The sequence below is a fragment of the Manis pentadactyla genome, chromosome 2 (assembly GCF_030020395.1).
Source record: "Manis pentadactyla isolate mManPen7 chromosome 2, mManPen7.hap1, whole genome shotgun sequence".
Taxonomy (NCBI): domain Eukaryota; kingdom Metazoa; phylum Chordata; class Mammalia; order Pholidota; family Manidae; genus Manis; species Manis pentadactyla.
In genome coordinates this window covers 42165824-42188467 of record NC_080020.1, presented here as the reverse complement: position 1 = coordinate 42188467, position 22644 = coordinate 42165824, and the positions used below count along the sequence as shown (strand labels likewise).

Sequence of the window (22644 nt, the reverse complement as noted above, 5' to 3'; positions counted from 1 at the left end):
TTGACATCAGTCTGAGTTAACTTTTGAAATGTGTAATTTCTATAAAAATGCCCAGTCCATCTAACAGTTAAAGATGATACATTCACTGGAAGCTAAGCCAAGAAGCTTAGGCCAGTTATGCAGTCTAATCAAATATGTTTAATTAGGAGGGTGCCATTTGTGGAGAGGAAGTGAGTGCCTCAGTTGTGGGTGTGATGTTGGAAGTCCAATAGGCATGCTCAGCCCTTCACGGGCACCTGCTCCCCAGTTTAGAGTGTGTAGGAGCTTTAATTTAGCCACACTGTTCTCTTATTCCGAATTAAATTACCCATCTAACAATATTTAAATTAACCTTGAGGTTTCCTGGAGAACATAAAAGTTATTTTGAATTATTTTCACTGCCAGGATCAGCTCAATTCCCTTCCCAGCCAGCTCAGTAGGTATTCAGTGATAGAGAAACCAATTTTTAAATTAATACGATTTTGTGTTTGTAAGGAAGCCATTATTTTTAATTATCGGGCATTTTCCTCAGCCTGGCTTCCCCAGTTAATAAAACTCAGCTATTTAGCATAGTTTTATTTCTGCAGAGGGCAGACTTTGGGAGGTAGTTTCCCTTGTGGAATCTCCCCCCAGAATGTTTTGATCTCAACAAGCACATGCCTGTCACAAGGAGGTTCATAAAAAACCCTGAGAAAAGGAAACGTTGTCGTCAAAATGGCCCTGCTGGGCCTGTAATTGGTGACTCTAACTTAGCTTGAGGGGCAATGGTGGGAGCTGATGATTTGGGAAACACAAAGGAAGAAATTACACTGAGTCGAATCCCCTCCGGGAAATGGCATTGTAGTGCAGCCGGAGAGATTTTGGTTAGACTTACAGAAGACTGTTTTGCCCACCCTGCTTCAGGTATGGGAACCTGAAAAACAGACAAGTGAGGAAGGGCACGATATTCTCCATGTCTGGAGATGTTTAAAAGCAGAGTTCCTGCCTTGGAGAGTTTATTCATTGACCCAGAGGAAAAGCGTGGCCTAGATGACATCTCCATTTCTGGATCAGTCCTCTGGGATTTACAAAAGCAGCTCTCCCCAGCTCCCATACAACAGCAATCAACGCTGCACCGGAGCAGTGCTTGTGCAGACAAACAACTTGCTATAAATTTAATATTAGCTTAAATAATGCATAATTAGAAGGGTAAGCCTCTGCAAATACATTAAATAATGTATTCCCCAAGCAAACATTACTTTTGGATGACTTGCTGTTTCGGATGGTGGTGAGGTGGAAAGGTAGAAAGACCCCAATTTGAACTGCAGTTTTGACACTGATTAGTTTTGTCACTGCCAGGCAGTACTCTCACTGTTCATGCTTCACTTTCCTTATCTGTAATGACCTGTGAGCTTCTGATGGGCAGGGATTCTATCTTATTTTTCCTAGTGTCTGTATTATTTTGGAAAGTGTGTGGTGCTCACAACAAACATTTGTGAATAAGGGGGTTGGATTACACTAAGTATAAGAACTGTGGCAGCTCTGATGACCTAAGGTTCTCATATGGAAACCTGGGAACAGAACATGTGATCAGGACATCAGATCTCCAAATATCTGAAAGGCTTCATTCCAAAGAACAATTAAGAGTCATTCAGAGAGGCCCCATCACACCTGGAATTAACAGATGGAGGCTGGAAGGAGCAGATTTTCATGATAGCAACTTAAAGTCCCATTCACTCACTAAATATTTATTGAGCACCTACCATATGCTTGTTACTGTGATCAGCACTTAAGATAGAGCAAGACAATTATGGGCCCTGTCCTCATGGAACTCACAGGTCAGAGGGGAATGAAGACACGGGAGCCAACAATGAGGAACACTAGCGTGGCGATGAGAGGGAACACAGGGAGGAACTGGCTGACAAAGATCGTCCCCAGAGGCAGGGCTGCCTCAGTGGGAGCTTGAAGTATGCATCAGACTTCACTGGTGAGGGTGGGACAAGAGGCAGGAAGAATCTTTCAGGTGGGGAGAACAGCATGGTTAGTAAGCAAGGCCCTGCACAGGCAGACAGTTTTGTTTCGGATGCTATGGCAGTATTCTAGTGGAGAACGGTAGTTCTTTGGTAAGTATACGGCAGATAAGAGAGGCATGTGGTACAAAGGCTCAGCCCAGACAACCTGAATGGGCTTATATCTGTCACCCTTCAACCTGAACTGCCAGAAACCAAGTGTGTTACAAGTCTTCCAGCCTCTAAGAAAGAAGGTAGACAGTCCAAAGCCTGCAGCTTAATGTTCCTTCGCATTCACCAATGAGTAAATCTGGGGAGGACTTGGGTATTCCTAAGATTTCCTTACCAGCCCCAATAAGGCTGTTCCTTGGACCTCATTCCAAGCACCCCAAGTTTGCTCCAGCCACACTGGCCCTCCTACTCAGGTTATAAGCAACAGTCTCTTCTGCCTCAGGGCCTTTGCACATGCTAGTACTCTAGTATAGGAGGCTTTCCTCCCATCCCATGCCTGAAAAGTTCCTACTCTTTATTCAGTTTTCAGCTCAAAGGTCATTTTCTTAGAGTGGGCTTAACCTAAAATAGATTCTCTCTTATCCCCACCTTGTATTTTTCTTCATAGCTCCCATCACCATTTCTTTATGTTATTTGGACATTTATTTGATTATTTCCTGTTTCCCATTGGTATAATATGAGGGTCTTTCCACTTTCCCAGCCACCATCCAAAACAGTAAGTCATCCAAAAGTAATGTTTGCTTGAGGAATACATTGTTTAATGTGTGTGCAGAGCCTTGCCCTTCTAATATCTCAGCTATTACTAAATTTATCACAAGTTTTTCTGTCTGCACAAGCGCTGTTCATAATGTAACACTGAGTCCTGTCTGTTTTGTTCACCAATGTACATGCAATACTTACTACAGTGCCAAGAACATGTTTGAAAAAGGAAATAATAGTTGGTGCAGAATGAAAGCACTGAGGCAGGAAGGAGCTGATAAAATTCAGGCTTTCACCGATAACTGTGAATGTCAGCAGACCTACCTGAGTGGGCTCCATGCAGAATGGAATTCACATGTGTATTCACATGCACATGTATCTCCCACTTTGCTCCTGTGTTACTGTCATTTGTCACAAAAGTAAAATAACACAGCCACTGTGTAATTATAATTCATATTAATTATATGGAAACCAAAACAAAAGTATTAACTCCCACTTCTTCTTGGGAAGAACACCAATATCATGATGGAAGATTATCTTGGAAGCAATTTCTCTTTTGTTCTGCTACCTACACATGTAGCTGTTCCTTGCTTTTGCAATCTCTATGTAAATCATGATCAAGAGGAAATATCCTAAAAGGTGGTTATATGCCCTCCATTTCTGAGAGAATCATATACTAAACCCATTTTAGGAAAGAGCAGGAGTTTTAAATCTTGTTAGAAGGGGTTGGTTTCAAAAAAATGACTTGCTAGGGGGAGGGGGCAATATGCATTAACAGATGCTCAGAGCCAGGAGTTTGCCTTATGATTAGGTTTTGGAGGAATGGAGGATGTACAATATAGCTGGGGTATGTGTGTGTGAGATTTAACTGCTATCACTTCGGGTGCAACATGTACTGTCACTACAGTTTTTAGGCAGTTTTATTGAGGTGTCCGCACAAGACACATGTGTCCACCTCTGACCCACGTCCAGCTGGTCACAGATCCCCATTTCTCTGATGGCTGATTGGCCCAGGGATGAGAATGCTATCTCTGCCAGCTTGATCACAATTTCACCATGGGATTTTTTTTTTAATATATAAAAGTTGGGGTGAAGCCTTTCCTTTCTCCTCTGGGTTCAGTAAGCTGAGCTGATGAGAGCCTTGGAGTCAACTTTGGCCAAGTCTGCCTGACCGCCCAGTGTGAAGAGGTCACCAGTCTACTTCGGAGAAAATTAGGTGAACAGTCAAAAGAAATGCTGCAGGGAGAAGGGGGGGACAATGAGAAAGAGAAAGAGACGGCAGCCTGATGGCGTCCTTCGGGCTGTGGCTCAGTAAGGTCAGCTCCTCTCCCATGCAGGCCTGTGAGGCAGGACAGAGCGTGCCCTTTTTTATTAAGCTAATTGGAGTGTGCCGCCTTCGTTTGCAGTGGACAGATTCCTGACAGACACAGGGTAATGTGAGTGTGTGCTCACGCCTGCTCACAGTGGGAGGAGCGTTCAGGGGGCATGGTCATCCCATCTTTGTCACCGGTTGTCTGCATGTCTACCACGTGGCACTTGTCACCAGGGATACAGTAGTGAGATGGTCCCTGTGCTCACAGAGCTAACAGGTGTCCTGATGCAATGTTTCATGTGTTTTTTGAAAGGCCAGAGAAAGATGTGGTAGGTGTTGAGGGCAGGGCTCTTTCTTTGAGATTTTCTGAGAAGTCCTTGGAAGGCATAATGAAACTCTTCCCCACACTGACTTTGGACAGGGAAGAAGGGTCTAACCCTCCAAATTTTGCCAAAGCATCAAAAAGCTTTTGGTGGAAGGATGTGGTCATGGTCCACCCATCTGCCTCCTTGCATTTCACTGGCCTATGGGGAGAGCGGTCCCTGACCGGCTTGCTGGAAGAACGGGGCCTCGGGGCTTTAGGATTTCATGGCACTGCCTTACTGCCAGAGCTTCACTGGGATCTTTGGTCTTCCCTGAACTCCAGGGAAACCCAGAGCCTTGGTCCCTCACACCACTCAATTGGCCAGACTCCCAGGGGCATGCCGGTCCCTGGGAAAGGTCAGGCTATTGGCTTTACAATGCTCAGCTGCTGCTCCACAGGTTCTCTGCAAATTCCCTGCTGTCCATGGCGGAGCAGCAATTACATGGTGCCGGTGATCTTTAAAGTCATTCAGTTTCTTCCCCATTCCAAGAGACAGGGCTGGGGCTGCCAGAACCTCACATCTCTGCCTTGGGGTTCAGTTCCCAGCCTCTATCCTTCAGAGAGTCTGGCAGGCCACCCAAAAGTCTGAACAGCTACCCAACTTCCCCGTCTATATGACCACAGGTGCGCAAAGGATGAGCCCACACGGCAGTCCTGCCAGCTGCCACGTCCTGTTAACTGTGTGTGCTGACGATCTCTCGGCTCTCTTCCTCCCTCTTCCTTCTCTCATCACTGCTGCTGATTCCGCTTCCTGTTTGGATTACCGCAGCAGCCTCCGCGCCGACCCTCACCTCCCATCTTGTCGCCTTCTTATCTATCTTCCTCCCCATCGGAGGAAGCCTGAGAGGTTTCTCTACTACTACACATTCCAACACGTCACCCTGCTAATTAACCCAGCAACAGCTCCCACTGGCCTCAGGCTGCTCTGGCCAGCTTGCCGTCTGCACCACAGTAAAACACGTTCTCCTTCTCTCCAGCCAAACGACAAGTTTCCTGAAATGCCATTTCCTTTTCTGACCTCTTTGCTGTTTCGCTGGCAACCCTCTCTACCTTATCGCCGCTTTCCTGTATCGCACCTGGCTAATTCCTACTGCACTTCACTACTGATTCCAGATCTCCTGTCAATGCTCTGACCTGACTGGGGTGGCGGAGACCCTGCTATGTGTTCACCAACTCACTTTTCATTTTTTCTCTTAAGCATTCAGAAAAACATTGCTTGGGCTTCCTTAAAGCTAAGCTGAAGTCACTCCACCATGTTCTCAGGGTGGGTGGAAGTGATGCGTGCATGTCGTTCCCAGCCCTGTTCATTAAGCCCTCTTCCTGTTCCACAGCAACCTTAGAGGTCATGTGCTTAAATGGCAGGCTCACAAGATGGAGCAACTGTAGCACGCCATCACTAAGAAGGGCGGCCAGACTCATCTGGACTGCAACGTGGTAAGCCCGAGATTTTAGGGCGCATCTGCTCCCTGACCACAGGCTAATACAATGCAGTATCCCTTTTCTTGTGATACTGACCTGTATTATATTACTTACATTGTCTCCACTAGACTGTAAGCACCTTGATGGCAAAGGTTTTCTTTATCCCTCTATAGGCTACTCCCCACCTTGCTTGACATATAGTTGGCACTCAGTAAACATCTACTGGTTTAATTTGCAGCCCAAGTTTAAACCAAAGAGAATAAAACTAGATACACACAGGAAAAGTTATGAAAGGTTATGTTCTCCTAAAAGTCCATTCTAATAAACATCTTTTGAATGAATGAAAAACTTAGGGGCCCATTTGACAATGGAGTCCGAATGGAGTGACAAGTCCCACCAGGACTGGAGGTAAGGGGAGAAGAGCCTGCCCTACCTTCTCATTGGCCAAGACAGCCTCCTGTCTGGTTGGGGGACAGCAGATACCTTTGGTTTAAGGCTGCAAACTTCCCTGCCATGGCCCATGAAGCATCTGTTGAAAAGGACACTCGTTCCCTAGTTCTCTTAATCCACGATGTACCCCACCTCTCCTTTACAGCTTCCTCCAACTGCTCCCCTGCAATTTCTGGGAGTTGCTTTTATTTCATTCACTAAACAACTTATGAATTGAATTAAAATAAATGAGATGCAAATAAATTCCAGGCTTTCTCCCTCATTTTCAAATTACATTTTCAGTCCACTCAACCTGTTATAATCTCATAGTGATTTTCATTTAAGAGAGCTAAATGGATATGTGATTATTGTTACAGGAACTAACACTAGACAATTAAATGTTGAGGTGTTGATAGATAAAGCTGTGTTTTGATTTGCATAAACATGATGCCAGCAAATCTAACCCTGGCAGAATTTCAGTTATAAGACTTGCGTGCCTAACTTCTGCTAATTACCACAAGTACCATTATTAAGATTTTAATATTCAGAGTTGAGAGTGTAGCCATTTTATTTTAGGGCCACATTTATCTTTATTTTGAAAACTTAGTCAAAATGCGTAACTGATTTCCCAGGGAAAAGGCACGATTACTACTTATAATCAACCTCTACAGTTTAGCATATCAAAAATCAATTACACAACCCTGAAATCCAGTCATTAAGGATTTAGCTACTAATCTCATTTCATTTTTGTCTTTAGGAAGATATTGCAGCTTGCAACTCTGCAGATACCAGCAGAGGAAGAAAAACATGGGAGACTGCTGATAACCTAATGCAGAGAATTAAACTCCAACTAGACAAAGGCAGAATCTTAATATGAACTGGTCTGGATCTGCAGGGAAGAAACCTAGGCTGGCTGGATGTCAATCCAATAACACAGCAAAAGTTAAGACTCTAGATTTGTGGATGGTGAGATTTGTACTCTCAGGGAGTCCAGAACATGTGTGAAATTCTGCTGTGTTCCATTACTTACTGTCTTCCTGGTGTTTATCTTAAGTTACTTTAGTTATTTCTTATCTGCCTCTTGCCTCTTTCCCCCACAGGTGAATACAAGCAGCAGGAGGGTAGGGATTTTGCCAGATAAGAGAGGAGAGCAGGACCCAGATTATCTGAATGACCCTGGATCTAAACAGGAAGATGTGGGGGCTGGTGATTAAGAATATTGCCAAGTGAGTCGACAGAATGATGGAACCGAGGTGCAATCCTAGCTTCGCCATTTCCTAGCCACTGTGCCCTTGGACAGGTCACTGAGCTGCCCAGACCCTGTGTTTCCTCATATGAAAGACAGAGGCAATGACAACGACTCCCATGGGGCTGTTGAAGGTAAGATAATACAAGTAAATCATTTAACCCAGTGCTTGCATCATAAAAGAAGTCAATACAATATATTTATTTTTAAAAGATGTGGCGAGTTGCTTAGTCTGGGGAAGCTAGGGGTGGTTAAAACACCCTACTGCAGTTTGCTTATCGCTTCCTCTCCAGAAAAAGTGTTCCCTGATCCCATCGGGCCCTGGATGTTTCTCTATCTTTTACCAGGCTGTCAATACCTTGAGTGTAAAGAACACACTATAACACTTTTGTTCTTCCAGTAAAAACCCAGCACACAGTAGGTGCCAATTAATTTGCTGACTTGGCCAAACAGTGAAAGCTGAGGGGGAAGATGACGGAAGGTTTCTCCAGTGTAGGAAAAATCCCTTCCCTTCCAGTCCTAGGAAGTGGAGGCTTGGAAACTGGGAACCTTGCTCAGATCTGGAGGAAAGGCTATGTCCCCTACCACTCTGATAACACTGTGGGTGCAATCACTTACCCGGAGCTTCCTGCCAAAGATGGTGACTTTGCCTTTAATCTGTTCCTTTCTTAGGCGCCACTCAATGGAGTTTAGGCCATTCTCCATGGGCAGGGAGATGTTGCAGCGCCCGATGGTGGGGGTGATGGTGCCTGCGAGGACGTGGGGCTCGCTGTGGAAGCTGACGCCCATCCCATTGGCGTACATCACCCTCAGGGTGCCGTTATTACACAGCTGGTAGCTGTTCCGCACTTGATCTGGAGAAATGTAAGTGGGTGTGGGGATAGGGAAATAAATTATCTGCTCCGTTAGTTGCAAGAGAACAGAACCCTTGTTTTTGTGGGTTTCCTTGGCTCTTTGCAGCTGTCAGTCTAAGGCTGTCTTCAGTTAGCACATACAGTGTTAAGGGGAATAGCAGAGATGCCACTGATCCACGGAAAGGAAAACATTATTAGTATGTGGCACTCCAGAAATAATTATGCTGTGATATTTTTCTTTTACTCACTGAAGACTATTAATAGTACACTTACACATTTAAGGATGTCTGTTGCCTACACAATTTGTGTCAATCAAATCCCTGATCTTTAACATATGTATTTTAGTTTAAATGGAGAAAAAATGAAAATCACTTACATTTTTTTTCCCTTTTGCTTACTATCGAACCTGAGGTGGATGATTTGCAGTGGATCTGACCTGTGGCTAGACCAAGTCCAGGATTCTTCAAGAAAATCAAGAGAAAAGGCAACTTTGCTGCTGACCGTGCCATGATGGCACCTCCACTCAGGTAAACTTGGAAGAGGTTCAGATGGCAGGAGGTGGACTGGGCCAGTGGGTGGGGATAACATGCCTTTATCTTCCCAAACGGAATCTATGCTAGGCAGTCAGACGTCTGACCTTTTCCTTTATCAAAACGTTCCAGGAAGGAAATGTGAGTCAGGGACTCCTTTTACAGATACGTTGCTTCCTGATTATTTGGGCAAAGGAGTCCGGCTAGGCTGGCCCTGAGACACTAGCTTTTAGGGTAGTGAGCAAGAGTGTACCTGTCACCCCTGAACTCTCCTGCAGAAAGACAGAATCTACTTCATTAATCATTTGGCTGAGCAGAAACAGAGTCATTGAAACAAGCTTTGTCATGGGATAATAGTCCAGAAATGTTACCATTTATCTACCGATAGGACACTTTTATCCTTTGACAACAGGCTAGCCACTGGACATTGTATCTTAATTAAAAGAAAAATTAATCTGCACAATTACTTCTCTTGCCAGCCCCTGTGCTGGACTGTATGTCATGTCGAACAGCAACAGTAACCATAGGGTGGTCAGAAACCTTTTAGATGCTAGTTTGGTGAGAGGTGTGCTGAAAGGCTCTGATTCCAGGACAACCAACTCAACAAACAAATGCTTGGAAGGATCAGAATGGGACCAGAAAAAAGGTGGGTCTAAGGGGATACATTGCCTTTGAGAAGGCAGTCATGTGCATTGGGGTGGTGGGGAGTGCTGGGGGGTGAGCGTGTACAGATGGCAGCTGACATTTTCAGATAAGTATGTAAATATTTCCAAATGTCGAGACATTTGGTTTAGTATGGATGACATTCTGAATCTGATTAAGTCATTTTCTACAAGATTGACCTCCTGTAGGACTTGTTTGTTGTGGACGTTTGACTAGAACAGCAAGCTGAGGGGTGCTCTGGTTCTCTGGAGTCCTCCCAGGTTGGGAGCTACACCTCTGGGCTTGGCTGGGCTCTGGGTCTCGGGGTGAGTTTGGGACATACCTTGTACCACAGTGTAGGAGGCCTCCACCGAAGACAGGTTGGTAATGACAGTGACATCATCATCACGGTTGGAGTTCTCAATGTCGATGGTGATGGATTTCTCCATTTCCCGGTGCAGACTGGTCACCACCCCTGTGGGGCGTGTCACATTGGTCAGGCGGCCCTCGTGGTCATAGCTAGAGGATAGACACACTGCTTAGAAGCACAGTTTCCCAACACTCGGAACCACACAGGGGACAGACTCATGGGAACAGACAGAGAGAGAGACTGGAAGGCAGACTGGCTGGAGTGCTACACGATCATCAAAACTGCCACCTGTCCTGAAAGGTGGTGCTCATGTTGCCTATGACCAGCAGAAAACATGTCCCCTCAGGAAGGGTGTGCTTGCGTACATTATCCCAAATCAGTGAGAACAGGTACTAGGAAGCATCTCTCGCTCTTTTGCCTTTGGTGCTCAATCAAATCAGAGCCTGACATCTGAGACAACCCATGTCCTTGCACACTCATACAACCTCATCATTCTGGGCCAAATCCCACCTCCATGCCTTGGATCAAACACAGCAGGCCTGGCTGCCTGTGACCCTTCCTCTGGTCCTGTAGCTCCAAACCAACAAGTTAGGCATACCAGTGATCATGCTCTGCTGTCAGAAAGTTGCCTAAAATTAGCTCCCCCCTTTTATGTATATGTATCATCTTTACTCTTTTCTCAAAATGTGGAGTTTTTTTTTTTTTTCTCCACCTTCTTTGCAAGAAGCCTTACTGCTCCTCTTGGTAAACTATTACCTCACGCCGGAAGATCCACTGTATTACAAAGAAGAATACCAATCATTCTCAAACTCATTTTGTGAGGCCAGCATTACCCTGATACCAAAAAGATTATAGGCCTATATCCCTGATGAGCACAGATAGAAAAACCCTTAACCCAATACTGACAAACTGAATTCAACAACACATTAAAAGGGTCATACACCACTGTCCAGTGGGATTTTTTTCCAGGGATGCAAGGCTGGTTCACACCTGCAATTCAGTCACCATATAAACCAAATGAAGGATAAAAATCATATGATCATCTCATATGCAGAAAAGCATTTGACAAAATTGAACATACATTTATTTCAACATCTATTTATGATGAAAACTATCAACAAAGTGGATACAGAGAGAACATACCTCAAAGGCCATTTATGACAAACCCATAACTAATATACTCAGTGGTGAAAAATTCTGAAAACTTTTCCTCTAAGATTGGGAACAAGACAAGGATGCCCACTCTCACTACTTTTATTTGACAGACTATTGGAAATCTTAGGGCAGGAAAAGAAGTAAAAGAAATCCAGATTGGAAAGGAAGAGGTAAAACTGTTAGAGCTAATAAACAGTAAGTGTTGTAGGATACAAAAATCAATACAAAATCAAAAAGTCATTGCATTTTTATAAATTAATAACTATCAGATAAATTAAGGAAGCAATCCCATTTACAATCACAACAAAAAGAGTAAAATACCAAGGAATAAGTTTAACCAGGGAGATGAAAGACCTGTACTACTGAAAACTATAAGACATTAAGGAAAGAAATTGAAGATGACACAAATAAATGGAAAGATGTTCATGTTCATCAACTGGAAGAATTAATATGTCTATACTACCCAAAGAAATCTTGAGAAAGAACAAAGCTGGAAGCATCATGCTCCTGTTTCAAACTACATTACAAAACTACAGTAATTAAAGCAGTATGGTATTTGCATAAAAACAGACATGTAGATCAATGGACCAGAATAGACAGCTCAGAAATAAACCTATGCTTATAGGTTCAAATAATCTACAACACGGGAGGCAAGAACATACAATTGGGAAAACTGGAAAGCTACATGCAGAAGATAAAACCGGGATCACTTTCTTAACCATAAACACTTGCAGAATTAATCCTCAAGGATGGCATTATGCTAAGTGAAACAATTCAGACTGAGAAAGACCGTAATATCTCACTTATATGTGGAATTTCACACACACACACACACACACACACACGCAGGCGCACGCGCACACACACACACAACCCAAAATTGAATTTACAGATACAGAGAACAGACAGATGGTTGCTAGAGGCAGGGGGTGGGTGAAGTGGGTCAAAAAGTACAATCTTTCAGTTATAAAATATATCAAGGGGATGTTATATACAGTATGGTGACTATAGTTAATACTGTATTATACAGTTTAAAGTTGCTAAGAGCAATATTTTGTAACTCTGTATTGTGACAGGTATTAACTAGACTTACTATTGGCAGTTGTTTTGCAATGTATACAAATGTAGAATCATTATATTGTACCTGAAACTAATATGATTTTATATGGCTACTTTACCTCAAAAACCAAAACAAAACAATTCTAAGTGTTTGGTAGAGATGCCTAATGGAGTACTCATTAATAATGTCCCTAAATATTGCTCCAAACAGGGATTGTGAGAGGTTTATTTTCTAGGACGCAGGCAAGGATTCTACTTTTCCAAAATAAATCTCCATCTGACTCTCTATCCACTAGGCATTGGCTGTAACTTCAGGGGTGGGATGGAGATAAAGGTGTAATTACTCATTGCATTCTCATTAGCATCTCTCGTTTGTTGAACTTCTATAAACAAGGTGCTTTGCTAATTTTTAAGAATATATCATCTCAATGCATTATCACAGTACTACCTATGTGGTTTGCATTACTATTTACACTTGGCAGATATAGACCTTGAGGCTCAGAGAGGTTATGTAACCCACTCAATGTCAATCAGTAAGATACATTAGCTTTCTGGTATATCATGCTGCCTTTTGGGGAAGGTTGTGAAGACCTGTGTTGCCTCAGAGATATACCTGGGCCAGACATTTTCTATCAGAACTCAGTGTCTACATCTGGGGAAATTTTAATTACAAGGCTGGGGCTACCTGGAATTTTTTGGAACTAGCTGACCATAAAATAGGGTCAGCCTAATTTCTAGTAGCATTTTTCCCCTTACCTTTCTTTCCTGCTTTCCAAGTCACTGGGAGATTTAGCTTATTGGGTTGCATCTTCCCCAAAATTTTGGGACAGGTCCCATTTGGAAAACCAAATTCTACCTATAGCTCTGTTTTAGGACACTGGCATGTAATGTAAAGAATGCTAGACTCCGAGGTCTGTATTTAAGTCCTGCTTCACAGATTATCAGTAGTTACCTTGGGGGAGTCATTTCACTTCTCTGAGTCTCTGTTTCTTTATCCATAAAATGAAGATAATCAAGCCTGTGTTCAGAGTGTTGCTGTAACTGCTGAACAGATGAAAGGCTTATCTACCCATAAAGTACTAGTAGAAGGAAGGTACTTTTACTCTTCCTACCTATGTGAGGATTTGCATCGTGCCTCATGTGACAGGATGGGAAGAGAGGAATCCCCCCTAAGGAAGCTCTCACTGAAGGACAGACTGTTTTCTTTTTCTTTTTTTTTCTTTTGGTATCATTAATGTTCAATTACATTGTGAGCAACATTATGGTTACTAGACTCCCCCCATTATCAAGTCCCCACCACATACCCCATTACAGTCACTGTCCATCAGTGTAGTAAGATGCTATAGAATCACTACTTGAAGGACAGACTATTTTCTAATAACTTCAAGGCCTTGGGAGGTTTGGGTCATGATTCTGTTAACTCTTTTCTCTAAAGTTCAGCTAATGCTATGTAGCCCCAACAGGAAATTGAGCCTGTGTCTGATTTTTTAAATGGCCAATTTGCTGACCACATATAAAGAGTACCACAAAACAGAAAGATTTCACCATCTTTTTAAGAGGGAAAGGAAAACCTTATGCATTTGAACCCCTACAATGGAGAATCTGTGGTACTTGGATTTGCCTACATTATGAAAAAGAAAAAGCATCTCTTTTAAGAGAGAAAAAGATTATGCAGTTTCCATGTAACTTCTGAACATTTACAAAAATTTGTAAATCATGCTCATGTTTTCATTAAACTTCATTTTTTCCTCCTGGAAAATACTCTTCCAGTAAGAGTTCATGTGTAAGGATGCACCTAAGCCTAAACTTCTTCACTATGGACTCTTAAGTTAGGCCAGATTCAGACAGGCCTTCTGAGGGTGACATGTTTTTCCCTTAGTCGGCTGAGCCGACAAATTATCTCTGAAATGCGTGGGGTCTTTAGGTGGAACTGCTAGAAGGCAAGATGGAAATCTAGGTGGTGTTTGGGTTCAAGTATAGCTTTAACCTAACTTGGTGTGAGAGTTAAAGATGGTACCTTGAGGGACAGAGCCACTGGGTGGGGAAGTTTCATTAAGTCCCAGTGCCCTGAAGGATGTCAGGATCTAGCTTCGGAACTTCTTGCCCAGAGAAGCAAGACAGCAAGAGAAAGCAGTTCTGCAATACATTAAATTTCCAGCAGGTGGCAACAGCTTCCTTTACATTCTCTTAATCCGTTGGAATACAGCAGGAAGCGAACATTCCTGGATTTAAGAGTGATCTACGGTGAGGTCTTCTGTTCTTTTGTCTCTCTCTGGACAACCCATCCCTAATTTACTAAATTCTCAGCTAGCAGTAACACTTAGAAAACAAGCAGGGACTCCAAATGCATAGGGGTAAACCAGATCTTTCCCCATCAAGGAGAGCCAGATACTTCTAAATTTCCTCCTGGGCTCAGCCAGCGACTGGGGGAATCATGCCTTAAAAATCTCCTCCAACTAGCATCCCACTGGTTAATATCTGCAGCAGCAGGCAGTTTTATCAAGAGCTGCCTGCAGGAACAAGGGAAAACAGCTTTTTGGCAAAACAAATGGCGGGACTATTAAGTATGAGATAATTGTTAGGGGAAATATGACCAGCTCTCGCGTCTTTTAATATACCTAGCACTTTATCTGTATTGATCTGCTTCTGCTAAAGAGGAAATTCAGAGTTTATCTACCTGTCTGTGCAATCAAGTGTGTTGCTGGACCTATTGGCAAATTACAGGAGCCCCACCAGGATCTTGCCTTTTAGGTTCTAATTTCCGCACCACAGCAAACATGAATAATCAGCAAAGCTAATCAACACTTGATCTCCCAGGTGTTGTGTGTGTCCAATATCCTGAAATAGGAATGGCAAGCAGGCAACAGGAATTCCCAACTCAGGTAGGATGTTCAGTATCAGAGATCTGATGGCGCAAATTGTTTAGGAGTCAGGGAGAGGGGATGTGAATATCTTTGGGCTATAAGTAGACATTAAAGTCAGGAAAACAACACGGCTAAACAATTCGAAAAGCTACATGGATGGCCAGTACTGAATCCAGCTAGGGTAGGGTAGGGGCTCTTGGGAAAGATTTTACAAATTCACTTACTCATAGAAAGTTGTCCAGCCTGTTTCATCACTCTTGGTGGCTAGGAGGCCAGTGTTCCCATCATAGGTCATGAGGCCAAGCTCCAGGTTCTGTGTGGACACAACTTTGAGACCTCCATTGGTACCCACTGTGAGGGTGATTATCTGGCTGTCGGGCATGAGCAGGTGGCGAGGCATGCCACTGCTGTCCCGACGGATCTTCAGGGAATTTCCATTATTGTCAATCAACTCAGTGATATCATTGTCAGTACTGTATGTGAAATTGTACAAGTACTCCCCTGTCACCAGGCTCACAGTGTACTGGTGGATGCCATCAGCATTGAAGACGTACAACTCCTGTTCTCCAGGGGATGCAGCCTCATACTGGTTGAAAGCGTTAAGAATGGGCTTGTTCTTGCTGACCGCCCTGATCCGAATATTTCCAAGGTCTGCAATGTAGATGGTACCATCTGGAGCTACAGCTAAGGATGATGGGGAATTCAAAATGGCATCCGTCGCATAGGCATCATCTCCTGAGTAGCAGTTGCAATTGACATCGTTTTTGCAGTCACAGTCTGAGGCTGCCCCGGCTAGAAGGCAGATCTCCCCATTGGTCGTTACCTGGCGTAGACGGTTAATCTTCTTCTCATCTGTCTCGGTGATATACAGGACCCCAGTGTGAGAAATGGCAATGGCACTGGCTGACTCCAGAGCAGAGTGAATGGCTAGTTTGCTGAGCGAATAGTCAATGCCAGGAACCTGGCAGTGCATGGGACGTCCCGCAATGATGCTGACTTGATGGTTCTCAGTGATGCGAAGGATGACATTGTTCTCTAGAACATACAGGGAGTTGTCCATGGGGTTGACAGCAAGGTCTGTTGGCCACTCTAGGCGAACCTGTGGATGACACAGCATCAGTTAAAAGGACAGTCTCTAACATGCCCAACATTTAACTGTGTAGGGCCCTTATATTGTTTTTATGCAGCTGTGGAAAAAAAGACTTACTTTTTCACTAGCACACTGTATGAGAAGCACCCATTGTCAAACCAATAGTCCATTGCTTATGTTGAGTGCGCACACTGGAAAAGAGGCCATGTAGCAAACATCTCCTACTATGTCATCTGCTATGCTTATAGTAGGTCACCAGCTCTGCTCAGGATGATCTTCATAGCCCCAGAGACTGGACCAGGGTCAGTCAATATATGACTGGTTGTACCTGTAGTTCACTGCACAAGGGCTAGTGTAAGCCTACCCATTCCTTGCTCACAAGCCAGGGGCCTGAGGAGGCTACGTTCATGTAGAGGAGGCACCTTTATCTAATACAGAAAAAGGAACCATGCTGTTTGGAAGGCTCTGACCTCAGGGCAGCCACTGCACAGGCTGGCCAGTGAACTACAACTTGAGTGTTGGCTCAAAAAAATAAACTGTACTGAACATACTCCTTCTCTGCAGAATTTGAAATGAAAAATTCAGTAGCAAGTTGTCAGTTTGTTGTGGAATTTGAGGTAAAATGAATGAGGTTGACTGAAAGTTGAAAAGGTCTGTGTAGGAAGGGTGAATATATATTCCAGGTTGTTTGAGAGTCCATATAATAAAGTCCAGTTTCTCCACTGTACATTTGAGTGAGCCCCTATTCTCTGCCAACCTAACAGCCTGGACTAAAGGAGTATCACTTGGGAGAATATCACAGAGGGCTCTGTTCTAGCTACTACTGCATAAAGTAAAGGTTTATATAGTGAGGATGCAATCATTTCAGATTAACAGGGAAGTTCTGATTGACATATAACACCATACAGTACATTCTCAAACCTGCAATAATGATGGAGACGAGAGGTAATTACACAGTAACTTCTACCCTATAATCTGCCACGGCTGGAGTGTGTCACCGGCTCCACTTTCCTGAGCGGAATTTCCCTCTTTCGCTCTCCCATTGCTATCTCACATTTCCCTTTCCATCTTGCTGCCTAGTCCATCTCAAGCCTTCTGCAAAGAGACCTGTAATCTCTATCTTTGTCTCCTCCTCCCTTTCTGCTTCCAACCCAAACAGGCCACAGGTGAGAACTTCAGGCCAAGAACCAGGTGTGACTCAGTGATGAGAAGTGAGAGGAAGTCCCACCTGGGCCACGTCCATGCTGGAGTCACAGCTCAGTGGCCGGACAGCTGTGAGGTCGTTGGAGCCTAGCAAGGTGGAGATGATTCCATTCTGGTCGACCTTCCGGATCATGGTGGCATCAACAAAGTACATCAGCCCATTCTTGTCTACTGCAATACCTGAGCAAAACAAGCAGTAGGAGTGAGTCCCCCACCAAGGAGTGGGGTGTTTTGGGTGAAGGTGGGGACACCCTGCTGGGCTTTATCTTCTTGTGCCAGAGACATTCCTGGAAGGACTGGCACATTCAGAGCAGTGGCTCTCAACCTTTCCAGGTGACACCCTTTCTCATGAGCACTGTGCTGACCTCTGCAAGACTCCCAGGGTGCTGGCTGTATCGCCACCCAACTGAGGAACGAGCCTTGGGCTGCAAATGAACCAAGGCTGCACAATGAATGAATAGGGAAATAACTCTGCATCTGCTCTCTTTAAAAAAGAAGTTATTTTCCAAGCTCATTGCTTGAAAAATTATTGGTAGTAAATTACTTGAATACATCCTCCACAAACGATGAGGTTGAGAAACAAGGATTCTGATAGTCACAAACTCCCAATTCAAAATATATCCTCCAGGAAACATTCCCAATTAGGCTTGACTCCCCTCAGCACATCAGTGCCCTGGGGGAACCCCAGTGCTAGCACTCTCCTGGTCAGAGGCAGACAGCAGCTTCTATTTGGTTTGCACCTTCACCCCAGTGCCTGAACCCAAGGCTCCTCATCCTTAAGCTTCTGCTGGCTGCTTTCATGGCAGCTAAAAACCAGAACTGGGTCTTCACATGATTGGTTCTTAACCTTAAGTATCTTTAATCCTTTCCAAATAGAGATCCATTGGTTCTAAGAACCCGTCCCCCACAACCCCAGACTCTTTGAAATTATATCCATTCTTAATTGCTACCATTTATTGGACATTTGCAAAACATCCCCATATACACTATTGTCCAGGGGGGATGCCTGGGAGTGGTTGGAGGCCCGCACTTGACTCTGTTCTGCCTCCAGCCCACGCAGCAGGCTCTCTGGCTCATGGAGCTAACATCTCCTGCCTCTCCCTAACTGGCAGCAGTCAAAAATCTCCAGGAGCAATCCATCCCACTTTCCACTGGTAGCATGTGTGGGCGATTTACTTCAAACAAATACATAAATAAATGAAAACCCCACTCAATCACATGCCCAAGCCATCTACCAGTGTTAAATTATTGTAGGGAAATCTGAGCTCAGGGTTGCCAGGGCCTAGTTCAGTTCTAGTAAGGAAAAAGACAAGCGGTGGCAGGCCGTCTTGGGGCGTGCCCTGCTTCCCCCGCAGCCCTCACCTCGCGGGCTCATCAGGGTCGCATCGACTGCCTTCCCTCCGTCCCCGCAGCGGGCCTCATCGAAGGGCAAGCACTGTTCTCCAGTCCCCGCCACGACTTCCGAGTTCCCAGCCAGGTCTTTAGCTCCACTCAGAGACTTGACTCGGGAGATGCGCCGACTGTTGGTGTCAGACACGAAGAGAGAGCCGGACACAGGGTCCACTGCCAAATAGTACTTGTGTGCTGGGTTGTTGCTTTAGGAGGAGAAGCACAGAGAGAATGAGAAGGGGTCTAAGCAGCTGCCCTGCTGCATCAAGATGACAAAAATCCTAGCAGAACTCTAATAACATTTCTAGCGACTTTCACTTTAGTGAACTGGAAAGAATCTAACATAATAACCAGTGTTCCAATGCACCATGGCTCTTAGGTGCTTATAACTGGACCGCAGTTCCTCTTGCTATCTGAGAATCCACTGTGTTCCATCAGGCTACATACCACTGCTTTGCCCAGCTAGGATGGAGCATCCTGCTCTGGTCCTGCCCTGGTGCAGGTCTGTGTGCGTCAGCCTCAGGTGGGACTGAGGAACCCTTCCAGTTGAGAAGGTTCTCTCTTTAATGTATACTTCCTCGGGGCCTCCAACGTACTAGATTGTTACTTCTGGAGGACCAGAGTTCCCTAGCCTTGAGACGGGAAGCTCTCCAGAGGCACCCCCAGTCCTCAGCCTCAGATCTTCTGTTCCTCAGTGTGGATACGAATAAAGTTGCATTTTGTGTAAAGAAGTGTGATGTCTTGCTAATATCACATCCAGAATCTGAATTACTGAGGGACGAGATGCGGTTTTCAAATCTTGGGTAATGGTGAGGTCACAGGGCTACAGGCCAAGATCTGCCAGGGTGCTAGGCCACGCTAGGAGATAAGCACCTTCGTGTGAGGGATATGTATTAGGAAGGCGTTTGCCTCAGAGAAGCAGACCTCTTGCTGTGTGTGCAGCTGTCCTGTGGACTGCTGACTAGGCGACTGGGACGGGGTAAGATCTGTAGACTTGGCTGAGGACTAAGACACAGGAAACTCTATGAACTCAACTCTGATCCTGCTGGTGACCTTCGGTGAGTCCTTGGGCAGTGTTGGGTCCTAGATTCCTCATTTGGATAATGAAGAATCAGATCATGCCATTGTGCAAGTCCCTTTTAGCTCAAACCCTACAATTTCATTCTTTGCGGTTTCTGTGGCTGGTTGGAGGTTGAGACCAGAATGGGCACTCACGCTGTTCACGTAGCAGTTACTAAAATTGCTGCCTCTAGTATGCAAGCAGTGAATGCCTCTCTGCCCTCCTGCGATAGACTGGGTTTTGGTGCCACGTGCCTAAAATGAGCATAGCCCTTTTGATTTTTCCAGTTATTTTCCAATTGTAGATTGGAATTATGGGAAGAAGGGAGGGTGACGGTGATGATAGTGTTGAATGCATTTGTCCTGTAGACATTAGCTGATAGATCACTAATCAGAGGACCACCATTTGGGTTCTTCCCTGCTTTAAGGAAGAAAAGAACTATGAAGTTATTTTTAGGAGCCATTTGAGAACTGCAACCATCTTCAATTCCAGCTTCTCCTAAGGTTGCTATTAAGACACATAATTGAAGTAGAAGTCATGGCCTTTCTATTCCAGCCTAGATAATAAGTTGGCAGGAGTAGGCTCCCTGGGTTCCTTTTCTTTCCTCCCTTTCCTCTTATTTTTGGCTAGTAAGTCTTTAGAGAATATCCATATATGCAAAACAAATTAGGGCACAAAGGGAAAATTCATGCCATTTTTAAATTAGATGCTGTGCTTGGTTACTGAACGAACAGTCGTCGGTATGATCAGGCACTGCACATCTGTGCCTGTCGATGAGCAAGGTACTGAACTCTGGACTTTGTAGGGAGCCTGATTCAAGAGGGCTTTTCCAAATCTCTGATGCATGAACAGACACTTTAGGGGGTGGGGTCAGTTCTGCTGGGGTCCCATTCTTCCCCACAGCTTTATACTCATTCCAACCAAGATTCTTGTGGACAAGCTCGGGGAGTTGGACAGCCATGCCTCCACATCTGTGGCCATGGCACAGGTCAACTGGGCTTTGTGAGTTTGAAAGGAAGTGTCCTTCTAGGGCATTCTTTTTTACTTTGGCCTGATTGGGGTGCCTATCACCAGCCAGTTTGGGGGTACCTGAGAAGGAGGCAGAGGAGGATTCCTATACATGGCTTTTCCACTGACTTTGATGATCTTTTATGACCTGACTGCACTCTGTGTAATTTTGACCCAACATTGTGAAGAAGCCCCTTCCACGCTTCATATCAAGGAATGAGAAGCATTCCTTTGAGTATTAAAATACACTTCTTTGTTTTTTCTCTGCTTCCAAATAAAAATAAGGTCACTTTTCTTCTATTTCCATGCCACCTGAGGCAACCTGGAGTTTTCTGAACTTTGCCACGGGAAGCTCCCCAGAGCCATGTGCACATAGGTGTGTGTGTGTTGTATGCACATAGATGCAAATTGTACCAGTATGGTTTTAAATGATAACCTCAGAGCAACTGAATGACAAAGGCCATTTAGACAAAAAGTACTTGGTCTACACCTTTCTTACCACTCTAAAGGGACTTAACCCCATGAAAATTTCCAGTGCCTCTGACTTGGACTCTTTCTGACCAGCAGATTGGCAATTAACTTGTTTTTTTTTTTTTTAAATGACCATATATCCAGGGGAGAAAAATCATTAATGAGTTGAAAATGAGTTTTTGACCTGTTTCCAGTTCATTAAAGCTTTTGTGAACCCAGTCCAGCATTTACAAAAGCCAGAAGTTTGCCTCAACTGTTTAGCCCCATTACGGACAGCACCAAGCAGTCGGGATAGAAGTTCGCTGAGGGTTCATTATCTTGCCCTTGCATCTCCCGGAAATTCTAATTACTGTCAGCTTATTTGGTTGTTTTTTTGACTGCGTTTCATAATTGCTACAGCTTATCATATCCACAACACACAATTAGCACATAAAAAAGTTACTCTATTTGGTACATAAAAATATACAACGTTACACAGGAAGCACAAAACAAAAAGCAGACACAGGGAAGCAAACGAACCATATCAAATTATAGGGGAAAGAGTTCTTCATCTTACCTATGTTTAAACTCTTTATTTCTTTATAGAAAGGAAACAGAAGGAAAAAGAATAGTTAGCTGAAGAATTATTGATAAAGCAAACATAACATTTTAGTTTCTTGTACAAAGGGACCCCCAAAAAGACAGGTTTTCTTTTTTTTCCTTTCTGGCTGACAGCTCCTGGTTCCATTACTTGGGAAGCACCCCTGATTTGGGACTCCTCCTGGCCACTGGAAAATCTAGATAAGACGGCTTGAATTCTCTGACCAGCAAGGTGGCTGTCATGTGACACAGGTGACAGAGGTTTCTGGCTAATGAAAGGGAGGTAAACAGGTTGCCTATTGATTGAGAATGGCTGCTGGGAGGGCAGGAGTAGAAGGATTCTGGAGCCAAATTTAAGCTCAGCTGCAAAGAGTGCTCTGACTCATTCGTAACATCTGCCCTGGGTGTGAGGGGAAGCCTAGAGACATATGCACCGTCTACTCGCCATCAGTGCATTACAGGGTAGAGTCTGCAACACCCAAGAGAAAGCCCCTGTCCACGTCCAGGGGCAGTTCGGCAAACACTGTTGTACCCTGATGGTCTCAACCATTTACTGTCTCTGGTCCATGCCACCTTCCCTCTCTTCATCTCACTTACATGTATGGGACCCCAAGTATGCATTCTTTCTTGCAGAGAACACCCACAAATGAAATTTATAAGCAATAATATCTCATAATTGGAGCCAAAGCCTCCAGTTACCATTCCTTTTTAGAAAACTAGTGTAAAGTTTTGCTGTTTTTTTAAGAACAAAAATATATCTCAATCTCAACAGAAAGTGGCTGAAAGTTAACAACATTAGGGAAAAGAGGAGAGATGCTAGGGTCTCAAGTAAAGACAACTGCTCCCCATTCCTGAGGCTTCTAGGTCAAGATGGAAAGAGCCCCTGAGCCCTCTCTCCCTCCTGGCTGAGGGAGGAAGCTTC

General features: G+C 44.3%; 1 protein-coding gene across 12 annotated transcripts in view; it reads right to left on the bottom strand.

The window, feature by feature from the left end:
• The window catches only part of TENM2 (teneurin transmembrane protein 2), a 1165071-nt gene that overhangs the window by 33884 nt on the left and 1108543 nt on the right, over positions 1-22644 (bottom strand). For all 12 annotated transcript variants that reach the window (XM_057491503.1, XM_036884772.2, XM_036884776.2 and 9 more), the window contains 6 exons: positions 21700-21720; positions 18578-18810; positions 17241-17395; positions 15147-16021; positions 9818-9993; positions 8067-8302 (listed from right to left, as the gene is read on the bottom strand). In XM_057491503.1, coding sequence (XP_057347486.1) covers positions 8067-8302; positions 9818-9993; positions 15147-16021; positions 17241-17395; positions 18578-18810; positions 21700-21720 — 1696 coding nt within the window. The remainder of the gene's footprint in view (positions 1-8066; positions 8303-9817; positions 9994-15146; positions 16022-17240; positions 17396-18577; positions 18811-21699; positions 21721-22644) is intronic.